Source organism: Coloeus monedula, assembly GCF_965178545.1.
Source record: "Coloeus monedula genome assembly, chromosome: 12".
Classification (NCBI taxonomy): domain Eukaryota; kingdom Metazoa; phylum Chordata; class Aves; order Passeriformes; family Corvidae; genus Coloeus; species Coloeus monedula.
In genome coordinates this window covers 6,442,080-6,453,560 of record NC_138792.1, presented here as the reverse complement: position 1 = coordinate 6,453,560, position 11,481 = coordinate 6,442,080, and the positions used below count along the sequence as shown (strand labels likewise).

General features: G+C 37.7%; 1 protein-coding gene across 1 annotated transcript; it reads right to left on the bottom strand.

Moving 5' to 3' along the window:
* Window positions 1-524: 524 nt before the first annotated feature.
* Window positions 525-1,520, bottom strand: LOC309577429 (testis-specific serine/threonine-protein kinase 2-like; the record flags this gene model as incomplete). The annotated part of the gene is made up of 1 exon (XM_082289441.1): window positions 525-1,520. One exon carries the CDS (start codon window positions 1,518-1,520, stop codon window positions 525-527), a length of 996 nt encoding a protein of 331 aa, XP_082145567.1.
* Window positions 1,521-11,481: the final 9,961 nt, after the last annotated feature.

Sequence of the window (11,481 nt, the reverse complement as noted above, 5' to 3'; positions counted from 1 at the left end):
TAATTAATGAAAACTCTTTCCCCATTCATTTTGACTTAAAACCTGAGTTATGGTACAAGGAACCTGTAACCCAGTTAATTTTTAAGTATAAGGAAATGGTTTACATTGCACATTTTTTTGTTAAAAGACTCAAAAGAGAAAATCAGCTAAATTTTGATTCCTAAGCATGTACATCTAGGCAAATCCAAGAGTCTGAGTACTGAAATAGTTATAAATTGTTATAAAGTGCACCAGGTCTGATATTCAGATACAAAAAAAATTGCCTTGTCATGTTTGAAATACATTCCTCCTTCAAGTATTACAAACAAAGTGCTCCTCTGCAGTTTGTTTATATGTTCTAAAACTTCCCTCCCTCATTGTTCCCCCGTCTTTCACAGTCCTGACTTTGGCAGTGTTATAACTCTTCATTCACATGCACTGTGCAGAAGTGGGGACACAGCAGTGACACAGAATCTTAGACAGGTTCTCTTTAATGTGAGTTTAAACTAATGCAGTTCACAGGTTAGGCCAACTCTGTGGCCTTGTTAAAGGCAACTATCCTTAAGAGGATTTGATTTCCTCCTCCACTCCTTACACTTGCACACAATGGGATTTGCCATCCCATTTTTTTGCTGTTTGGTTTTGCTCAGGCTTTTCTTCTCACAGACTTTGGGATCATCCCCTCCTGCAGCTCGTGGACTGGAACCGTGCATGGGTTTTGGAGTCTGCAACCAGGGATGTCTCAAAACTTTGTCTATGCACAGCCTCTGAGACACATCAGGGTGGAGCAAGTGGACAATGAGGTTCTTGCACTCTGCAGAGATATTTTTTGACTTGATGAAGGGAATCTTCTGTTGTTTCTGAACCTGGAGCATTTCCTTGACATTGGAGCTATCAAATGGCTGTGAAGCATAGAGCATTGCATACAGGATAATGCCCAGGCTCCACATGTCAGAAATCCTGGGGTCACAAGGAACGTGCTCAAGCAGTTCAGGGGCTGAGTAGGCAAGAGACCCACAGAAGGTGCTGCTGAGAATGGTTTTCCCATTTCCATCCCGAGTCAAGGGTTTTGAAAAGCCAAAGTCGGACAGCTTGAAGTTAAGATCGTTGTCAAGAAGGATATTGTCACATTTCAGGTCCCTGTGGGCAAAGTCCAAGTCATGGCAATGCTTGATGGCAGAGGCCAGCTGCTGGAACTTGGTGCGAGCGACGCTCTCATCCATCGGACCCTGGCTAGTGAGGTAGTTCAGGAGGCTTCCCTTTTCCCCCAGCTCCATCACGATGTACACTTTCCCAGCTGATGTCTCAAAAATCTCATAGGTTTCGATGATTGAGGGGTGCTGCAGGTTCATCAAAGCCTCCATTTCCCTGGGGAGAAATTTTTTCAGGACATTCTGAGAAATTTTCTTCTTGTCAATGATCTTGATGGCCACTTTGCATTTCAGGCGGTGGCTGTAGGCAGCTTTCACTTTGCCGTAGGAGCCTTCTCCAAGGGTGTCACCAAGGCTGTAGCCCTTCTTTTTAAGCACCACAGCATCCATGCTGGGAGAGCTGCAGGGTTCTGCCCCAGTGGGAGCTGCTGTGCATCCTGTGCTGGTAGGCTGTGCTCCACGCCCGATGGTGGCTGCCAGGGGCACTGCTGGGCTGGGTGTGTGGGTGGTTGCTGTGTAATCTCATGAACAGTTGCCCTGGAAGGATCTTTCTGTGATTTCATGGAACTACTCTGTGACATCATGGAGGCTGAAACTTAGCACGGAGTCACTGGCTGCTCTGTGCTGTCACTGGTGGTCAACCCTGCACATTGCAATCAGAAAATGGAGATCATTTCTCAAACATATATTTCTCTTTTTAAGACTTTCAGAGTAGGAAGACAGTTTTTATATCTTAGTTTTGTAATGCTGTTTTTCAGTTGTGCTGTTACTGTACATCATTACTACAATATACTGTGGATTTTTGGCAGATCTCAGGAGAATAACAAAAACCATGTGAGAACTGAGACTTTGTGGAGCAGTGCATTCAAAAACCCTTTTCCTTTTTTTTTTTTTTTTTTTTTTGGTGGTATGATAGATCCTGATTTCTTAATAAGTACTGTTTGTTGAGTTTGTTTGCAATAACGGGTGACTGACCTGAGTCTTCCAGGGAGTACCAGGGAGTCCCACCAGTTCAGTATTGTTTTATGGCAGTATTGTTATGAGCATTCTGGAAGTCTTTTCCTTATTCCAGAAGACAATAATTCCATGGAAATTCAGAACAGTCACTGCAGATAATCTCCCTGTACATGCAGCTTTCTTTCCTTGCTTTTAGCACTTAGTGCTAGTAAACTTTCCAAGAAATTGTAGAGAAAAGTTAATTTTTATCAGCCACAATACCATTGCAGAGTACAGCCACAGAAGCAGATTAAAGAAATGAAAATCACAGAAAACTGCAATCACTTTCAGTAATAATAATTTTGTAGTTCTGTTCTTTGATTATAGGTAAAATACCCTGAGTTGCTTTCAAATTGATGGCATTCCTTTAAACTGAGGATTTTATTCTTGAGTGACTAAAGTTACTACAAATGTGAACAAACCAGAAAGTTAAACTGTAAGTTTGGAATGATAGTAGTTCTCAAGGGATTAAACCTTTTTTTTTTTTTTTTTCCCCCATGTTAAGTGGTGCATGTTCTTATTGCATCAAGTCTTTTGTTTTGAGTTTAAGGAGGATTTGTAGTAGATATTTAGCACATGCTGCTCTGCATGTTTTTGTTTCAGTCTTTCAACAGCCACAAATGAAGGGAAAATTTTTGGAGAAGGGGAAAAGAGCAACTCCCTGATGTTATTCCAGAGCAAATTTTCTTAAGGGCATGGAAGTTACGATAATTTCAAATAACAGGTTTAACTATTCAGTATCATGCCTCTGTCTGTCCTGAGGGTGCAGCCAATATCTGAACTGTGAGAGGGAAGGCATATATTATTGTGATGACTTTGGAAAGAACAAAGAAGAAGAAAAGTCTTTAAAATACACACAAGAATGCATAAAGATTTACAGTGGGCTATTACATGTAGTTGTTTCCAGGACATTAATTTAATTGGTTCTTTTCAAGTGTAAATAAAAATGTGGCCTTGTATTAAATGTTGGATAGCCTCATATCAGCTACTCATGCTTAAAACCACTCCAGCTTTTAGTGTCGATGGCTTATCTTCATGTCTGCCTGTTAATTCTTTAGGAAATCTGTCTTGCATCTAGACATTTTTATATTTGGTGCAAGGTACCCAAAATGTATCATGTGTGCTCTACCTGATGTTTGTGTATCTTCTTATAGACATTCTTTTGAAATTTATACAAAGGGATGCAGAAAACCAGTAATTTTACTGAAATTGTTAAGCAGTGATTTCCACCAGACCTGTGTGATAGTATTAACAGTACTACTATAGTTTTTTCTTACAGTAATTTAAGGGAATGATCATGTTTTTATGGGAATGCTCACATTTTTACTATTGTATAAATTAAGACAAAATTGAGTGTCAAATCCAAGTGTATCAACTTACACATAATTTTTTTGAGTAATTGACTGCTGGTGGTGTCACAGGCAGGGGCTCTGGAGAGTGGTAGGTATTTGTTCCCTGCTCTGTACGATCAGTCAGAATGTCACCATGGAACCAATGGATTAAGAGAGAGGATCTATATTCAGCAAAGCAGTTAATTCCTCCGATGCTAAATGTGCTTAAACTTAATCAAAATCTAAGTGAGAAGTCAGATCTATTATCAGTGAAATACATTTTTTGTCTCTGTTGGTGTTAATTTAAGGTTCTCTTTAGCTAAAGCAGCTTATTGGTGTTTAATTAGAATTTTGAATAATACTTAGGATTATCAATATTAACAAATTTACCAAAATTATACAGAGTTTTTTTTCTGGTGCCCATCAGTGTCAGTTGCAAATGTAATAGACTCAGGGCTTTAATAATGCAAATTAAATTTTCCAGTGAGAGAAATGCCAATATAGGCCAAGAATTCATTCTGAATCCAAAGGGGAAAGAGCAAACTATTAGTTCATTACATCTGGCAGAAGCAATTCAGTAGTTTCCTCTTTAGTTACTTAAGTTATATTTGGTCTTAATTAACAAAGGAAACCAACCCTTCCTGTACATGTTGTGCACATGGAGTTGTTGGAATCCTCATCCCTCAGACAGACCTGGTAGTCTGTTGCTTTCTTTATTCTTCCTGCTCTGCTGTCATCCTCTTTCACAAACCTCTTAGGTCAGGTGAGGGAGAGGGAGAGCACTGAAATCCCCACTGCATCAGTGTAGGCCCAAGTGTACCAGCAGTATCTCAAAAATCAGATGCTTAACACTGGATGAGGGATTGGTACAATAGGAACCGTATGGCACACTGGCAGTGGGGAGAATAGCTAGAAGGCAGACACATTTTAAGCCCTGGATGAGTATTCCTTGCATGCTAAATCTTCTGCCTAGAGATATTTTTTATAGTTGTACAGCACCATTTTATAAAAGCTGGGTACCTGGAGCATATTTTTTTCTTGAATAGAATTCATTATGGAAGACAAGGGTCCAAAGCTGCCAGGACCTCACCTCCACACCACCTTAAGTTCCTTTTTTAAAAAACACTTCTATTTTTTTCTTTTTTTTGCATCAGATATCTACCTTTGAAGTTTAGTGATTATGCTGATAATACATTTTTAAAATAATATTTGGGCTGGTTTTGGCTGGGGTAGAGTAAATTTTCTTCGTAGTAGCTGGTATTGGCCTATGTTTTGGATTCTGTTGCTAATTCAGGGCTGTTTTTGTTATCACTGAGCAGTTCTTACCCAGAGCCAAGGCCTTTCCTGCTCCCCACCCACCCCACCAGAGAGAGGCTGGGGGGCACAAGGAGCTGGGAGGGGACACAGCCAGGACAGCTGACCCCAGCTGACCCAGGGGATATCCCAGACCATATGGCACCACGCTCAGCACATAAAGCTGGGGAGGAGGAGCAAGGGGGGACATTTGGAGTGATGGTGTTTGTCTTCCCAAGTCACCATTACAGGTGATGGAGCCCTGCTGTCCTGGGGGTGCTGAACACCTGCCTGCCCTGGGAAGTGGGGAATGAATCCCTTGGTTCACCTTGCTTGTGCACATGGCGTTTGCTTCACCTGTTAAACTGCCTTTATCTCAATCCATGTGGTTTTTTTTATTCACTCCCCAGCCTACCAGGGTAAAGTGAGTGAGAGGCTGTGTGGCCTCAGTTGCCATCTTGGGTTTAACCATGAGAGTGTTGAAAGCATTTTCCAGCCTTACCAGAATTAGGTATTGATTTTTAGTATTTATGATTTCTTTTCACAGAGATTTCACAACACATTTGTCCTGGTTTTCTAATATGGAAGAATTATCGTGCAATAAATTTAATGGATTTTTTAGAGTATTGTCATGGGAAGTACTCTGCAGGCATCAAATTATTTCTTGGCAACTTCCTGGAATATTTATCAATGTCTGCAGGAACTCTAAAATGTGATTTATTTGTGTAAAACATCTCTGGAGATAAAAACTTTGTCGTGACTTTTAATTCCAACCTTGCATATGTGGGTTTTTGTGCTCCTCAAGTACAACATCTTATGTGCAAGTCCTGATGTAGAGTTGCAATGTGTGGTCTGACTTCTCCATGGCTTTCTGTTCTGCTCTGTAGTTCTGGGTTGTAGGAGAGCTGGAGTTGCTGATATTCATGTGAAAATGTTGACATCCTGGTGATGACAAGTCTGCCAAAGCCATTCATCCTATTTTGGCTGAATCTGGCAAGAATGGCTAAACTGATAAGCAAATTGCTAATCTTAGTGAGGGGAATGCTTTTTTTTGGTTACCTAAAGTTGAGTCTTTGGGAATTAGGGATGAGTTGAAATTCTTGGATTTCATGTCCTTCTCCACTGGGGACTTGGATGTTGTGCATGTCTTTTCTCTGGACTGACAAGACTTTATATTCTAGGACCTATCAAAATAGTTTTCCACAATTAAAATTCAGTGAATTAAGACTCAAAAACAAGCAAAAAGAAAAAAGAAAAATTTCAAGCAATTATTACAGAAACATACCTGTGTTTTAGGTTAGTCACTTATGAGTTTAAGAACACTAGAAAAGTCCTTTTTTAATTTCCTTAATGCTTTGCTTATGAATACACTACTTTGAATAAGTACATGCTGTGACTATCTTGGGTGAAAATAGTCCAGGTTTCATAAGAATGTTGCATAAAAACAAAATGAGAACAGACTGTTTCTGTGAAATAGTCACAGGTATTGACCACTACTTGGGGAACATTTCTTCAAAGTATGTTAGGGCTTTTTTTAGGCATTTAAATTGAAAAGAAACAGTTTAATTAAAAATAAATCCCATGTGCTGGATGAAATACCTGGCTGCTTGGGTGGTAACACTGTTAGATTTATACTCCATAGAGAGTTTGAGAAATCCCGCCTTACCTGTCATGAAATCCTTTTGTCAGAGTCAACCTACACGAGGAGATAAACAGATGGTATAACTGAGAGCACACAAAATGCTAGCTTAGGTAAAATGCATGCTGCTGATAACCCACTAAGCCTTCCTGGGTATGCTAATCCTAATTTATGTTAAATTGTAATTAAGACAGTTTTGTTTATTGCTTGTAGCCATGAGCACCTGGAAGACTGACTAATCCCATCCATGTGTTGGGGACAATCCAGCTGCTATTGTTAACTCAGAATGCAGAAAATTTTGTATTTGTGAGTTGGTTTTGTTGGTGTTTTTTCAGGCATTTATAGAGGCCCTTTTCCCCATCGTATCAGGAACTGGAACAGAAGAAGCTTCCTAAATAAAATGGATGAAGGGATTTTTGGAGCAAGAGGCCAAAATCTAAATAGGCTCACTGTGTTTCCAGCCAAACTTTAAATCAGAATATCTCTGATATACCCATGCAAAAATAGATTCACAACTTCTGTTGTAGCTGTGCTTCTGTTTGGTGTTGCACATATAATTAGGCATAACTTCAGATTTTCAGGATTCTGAAGGGTTTTATTCAGGCCATGGGTGGTACAATAGAAATGAAATGATAAATGATGGGCAGAGGAAAAGGAGCAGCATAAACTGAATATCAGGAGAATAAAGCCATAGGACTAGGGAACACCTAAGCCCACTTTCTGTAAAATGTCAAGTTTTCACTTACATAATTTTTCTTAATATAGGCTAAACCTATGTTCTCACAAATGTTGCTGTACTTGTAAGGGTTTTGGACCTGTACCTGATAATATATTCACACAATTACATCTGTCAGGGATTGTGCCATCAGTTGACAAGAACTGTTTTCTCTTTCTTATACAGCATTTCTTCTTAAACTATAGGTAGGAGCACCCAGCTCAATATAAAGTCTTACTGTGAAAGATTTTTGACTTTAGGAGAATTCCTGCCCTAGATGTATATTCATTCTAATGACTTCAAATCATCCATTTTAAAAATCATACAAGAATGGTGGTGTTTTTCATCTTCTGTTATTAAATCTTCAAGCTGTTTAGGGATTTCCTGTTCTTATAAGTTTCATTTTCTGCCTTGTCATGATGGAAAATATGCAAACTACTGTTAAGTGACAACTGTATTCTCTGTACAATTTTGAAGTTAGCCTCTGCAGAGATCACTTGCAGCGTGAAAATTTGGACCTAATTAGCCATTCATTACATACTGAAAAGTATTTGTTGAATGAATTTTTTTATCAGATCATGGTAAAACAGAGATAAAGAATTAGGGACTAAAGGACTAAAGGTGGAACCAAACAAGGATGTATATTTCATGGTTTGTACAAAATTCAAGTGTGAGTGCAACTGCATTGCAAAACCTTCTGATTCTTCTCATGTTTAACTCATGCTATTTGCAATTACGTGGATTTTCTTGCCAGTTAAAATTAGATTTGATTTTAGTAAGAAAGCGAAATTAGAAATGAAAAATTTGTGGTGTACATACGTGTTTTGTAGAGCCTAAAATGAATGTCATATCTGTAATAATTTCATGTGGATTCTTCTTACAGACAGCAGAGAGCAGCAGTGTGATGACCTGAATCAGAAGGAGTAATATTAAGGAATACTGAAACTAACAAGTTAAATGCTTCCAATAAACCCCAATTATTGGTTTGATACTTGTGCAATTCTTTTTTGAGAGACTTTTGCAAAAGAAATTTGGAGATTGTGGAAAAAAAAATGACATTACCAATAAAATAATTACCATCATAAAAATAATTGTCAAACAAGATGCTTTCATACAGTAAAAAAAGTGACAGCAGAGGGTGGGCAACTAATTGTTTAAAGGATATGAAGGATGGGTTAGTGTCTGAGCTGTGTTTAGAACTGTCCAAAATGATGATGTAGAGACAAACATTAGCTCACAGACTATAGTTTAAAGGAAAAATTTACTTGAATGTGTACTTCACAGTCTGAAAGTTGCTGAATTCAGTGACATGAATTTTTGGAAATCATTAACAATCCCTACAGGTAATTTGCAAGTCAGTGTTTTTGTTCATGTTAGGAGTTCATAGTTATAGATCAAAGCACATTAAATCACTCAGGGTAGAAGTCACCATGTACAATATGAAATATTGTTTCTAAGGACTTGAAAGTAGTTTTTTTCCTGTATCCCACTTCATTTGATATTTTATTACCTCAAATCCAAAATTTGCAATTTTTTTTTTTTTTTTTTAAGCAGTGACTGTGTTTTACCCTCCATTATTTTAAACAGTAAAAACAGGATGTAGACTCTGGTGGGTAATGAGGAGATATAAATACCTGTGAGTCAGATAAATTATGCTGTATCCCTTCATTCCAGGGAAACTGCTACACTGAAGGATGTAAGCAGATGCTGTTGCCCTGGTGATTGCTCGTTGGAGTCTGGATTGCACCAGGGCTGCATTTCTCACCTCTCCTTAGGTCTTTGCATTTCTGTAGACAGCTCATATGGACAAAGGCCACAAATTAAATGCAAAGAAATGAAACAGCAAGCGCCAAGCATGAATGTGATGTGTTGAAAATGGCATATGGATTATAAGGAGTATCACAGTGTTAATCATCTTAGTCTAGAACTAAACATAGATGCAGGAAATTCCTGCCAAGCTGAACTGCAGGCCTGAGTTTGTGTCCCATCTGAGATGGAAGAGACAGCAAGTGGCATTTTCTGATGGTTGAATTATTGAGGTGGCTATGTGCAAATTTTTTTACTGTTTTATTTTTTTCCTGTCTCTCTTTGTTGCTTGAGGGCCCAAGATCTGATCTGAAGTGCACTGAATTAAAAATAAAAGCTGCTACATTCCACAAGTTATCCCTCAGAGCTCTGAAAAAAATACTGTTAATCATGAAATTTTTATTCTTTGAATTTTTTTCAGTATTTTTCTGTCATAATGAAACAGGCTTCATTTTGGAAGCAGGTGGTCCCTTAGGTATTCAGAGTTATTTGTATTCTTGAATTAATGTTTTACAAAGCTTTTGATAATACAGACTATCTTATTGTCTTTGTGACCCTCATTTTTTGAGCTTTGTGTACTTCTCATAGCATGTTTCTAAGCTTCTCCCTTTTTTCAGAGAGCCTTAGCATTTCTTGAGCCTGAAATCATGACTGAAATTCTAGAATAAGCTGTTGTGCAGCAAGTTGCTTTTCAAACATCTGATCCTGAAACTTTTTACTTTACTATTACATAATTTCATGCTCTCATGCCAATTGTGTGAACTTCTATCTCCCCCATATTAGCTGATAATAAGGAAAATTTAACCCATGTGTGGAAAATCAATAATTAAATAATTTTGGCTCTGCCTTCTTTACTTTCAAATCCTGTAATCACTGCCTCAGCAGAGAATATTGAGCATAATCCTTTCAATGCAGTCATTGACCACATATGTCAACACCTGCTTCTATCAGCTGGCTGAAGTCAGAATGACTTTTCTGATGGAGCTTTTTATAAAATAAGAATTATTTACTATTTTTATCAATTTTTAGATCTGATTTGACTGGTAGGTTTGAGTGATTTAAGGTCAATAACTGTACTTTCTGAGCAGTTTGGTGTATGACACCTTTTCTTTGTTCAAATTCTTATTGACTGCATTAAGGGGAGAGCAAATTGCTAATTGGCCCTCAGTGATAGAAATGACTCAGTGTCCCTAAGGCCACAACATGTTTTTATTGAAAGGTGTGGTTTGGGGGATGTTGAACTTCCAGGTAACATTAAAATCATGTGGATTAGACAGATTTTCTTATTTTTCCTTTTATTTTGTCCTTTCTGAAATTGCATCTTGGACTTCTGCGCGGTTTAGTTCATTGATGAATTATGTTTGTAAGGATTAGAGGTCTGTAGCTGCAAGATTATTTCTAAAAAGTCAGTGTTATAATTACATGTAATTGCTAGTATTATCAACTAGATTTTCTCAGTGTCTTTTCCTTAGTTGTAGTCAAATAACTCCTGAGAGTGCTACCACTCACAACTTAGACTTGTTCTGATTTTAGTTGCAGAACTGCCATGTTTAACATTAAATCCCCTTTTAAATCATAAGCTTCCAAATACCCAGAAAGAAGGGAGTAGTATCACTGAGTCACTTATGAAAGTGATGGGAAAAAAAATGAACTTCCATTGTAACTGTAATTTATTATCTCTATTTCTGTGTATCTTCTGTCTTTGATGAGGGGGGAAAACAAGGTGTTGGTAAAATTCCATAATGTTTGCAATTGAGCTTGTACATTCTTAAATTCTTTTGCAATGTTTTGAAGATCAAAGGAAAAGTACCCAAAAAGCAAAACCCTAGAATTAAATTTGCTAAATGGAAAACAAAATCCACACCAAGGCAAAAGTCTCTCTTCCAGGTTGTCCATGAGGTTTTCCATGACATGGGAGGATGTAAGGGTAATGTGAATGTTGGGTAACTTTGGGGAAGACCATGTTACCTCACAGGCTGTAGGAAGGCGACTGACATCGCTTTGGGCAGAATTCAGCTGTGTCTCATTATATCTAAAATCAGGGGAGAACACAGAATTAGCTATACCTAATTTGTCACAATTGTTGTTAAGTGATTTTGCTATAGTAAATATTGGCTAATATCAGCATTCTTTCCCTAATACAAATTTTATGTCACTTAACTCACTATTATACAGGATAATTATTCCAATGGAATCATCACCTGTGAAGACTTGGCACAGCATTAGAGACATAAAGAAATCAAAATAGACTTTTTAAGGATTCTTAATTCCCTTTGAATCATAGCAAATGCTTAAAGCAGTCTGTAGCTGGATTTTTGGTGTGTATTTGTAGTTGTAACATTTCTTTCTAAATCAGAAGCACAGAAAGAATCTAAGAAATGAGGGGAAAAGACCAACTAAATTACATGACAGCGTGTAGTAAAATTATCTTTTTATTTTGTCACTGACAATTTTCTTTCTGATTGATGGTGTATTCCTGATCATCAAGTTCCCAAATTTTGTTTTGTATTTGAATGTGTTGATTGATTTTTCTCCAAAATCATCTCTGTGGTAGGTGTTAGCTAATTAGTT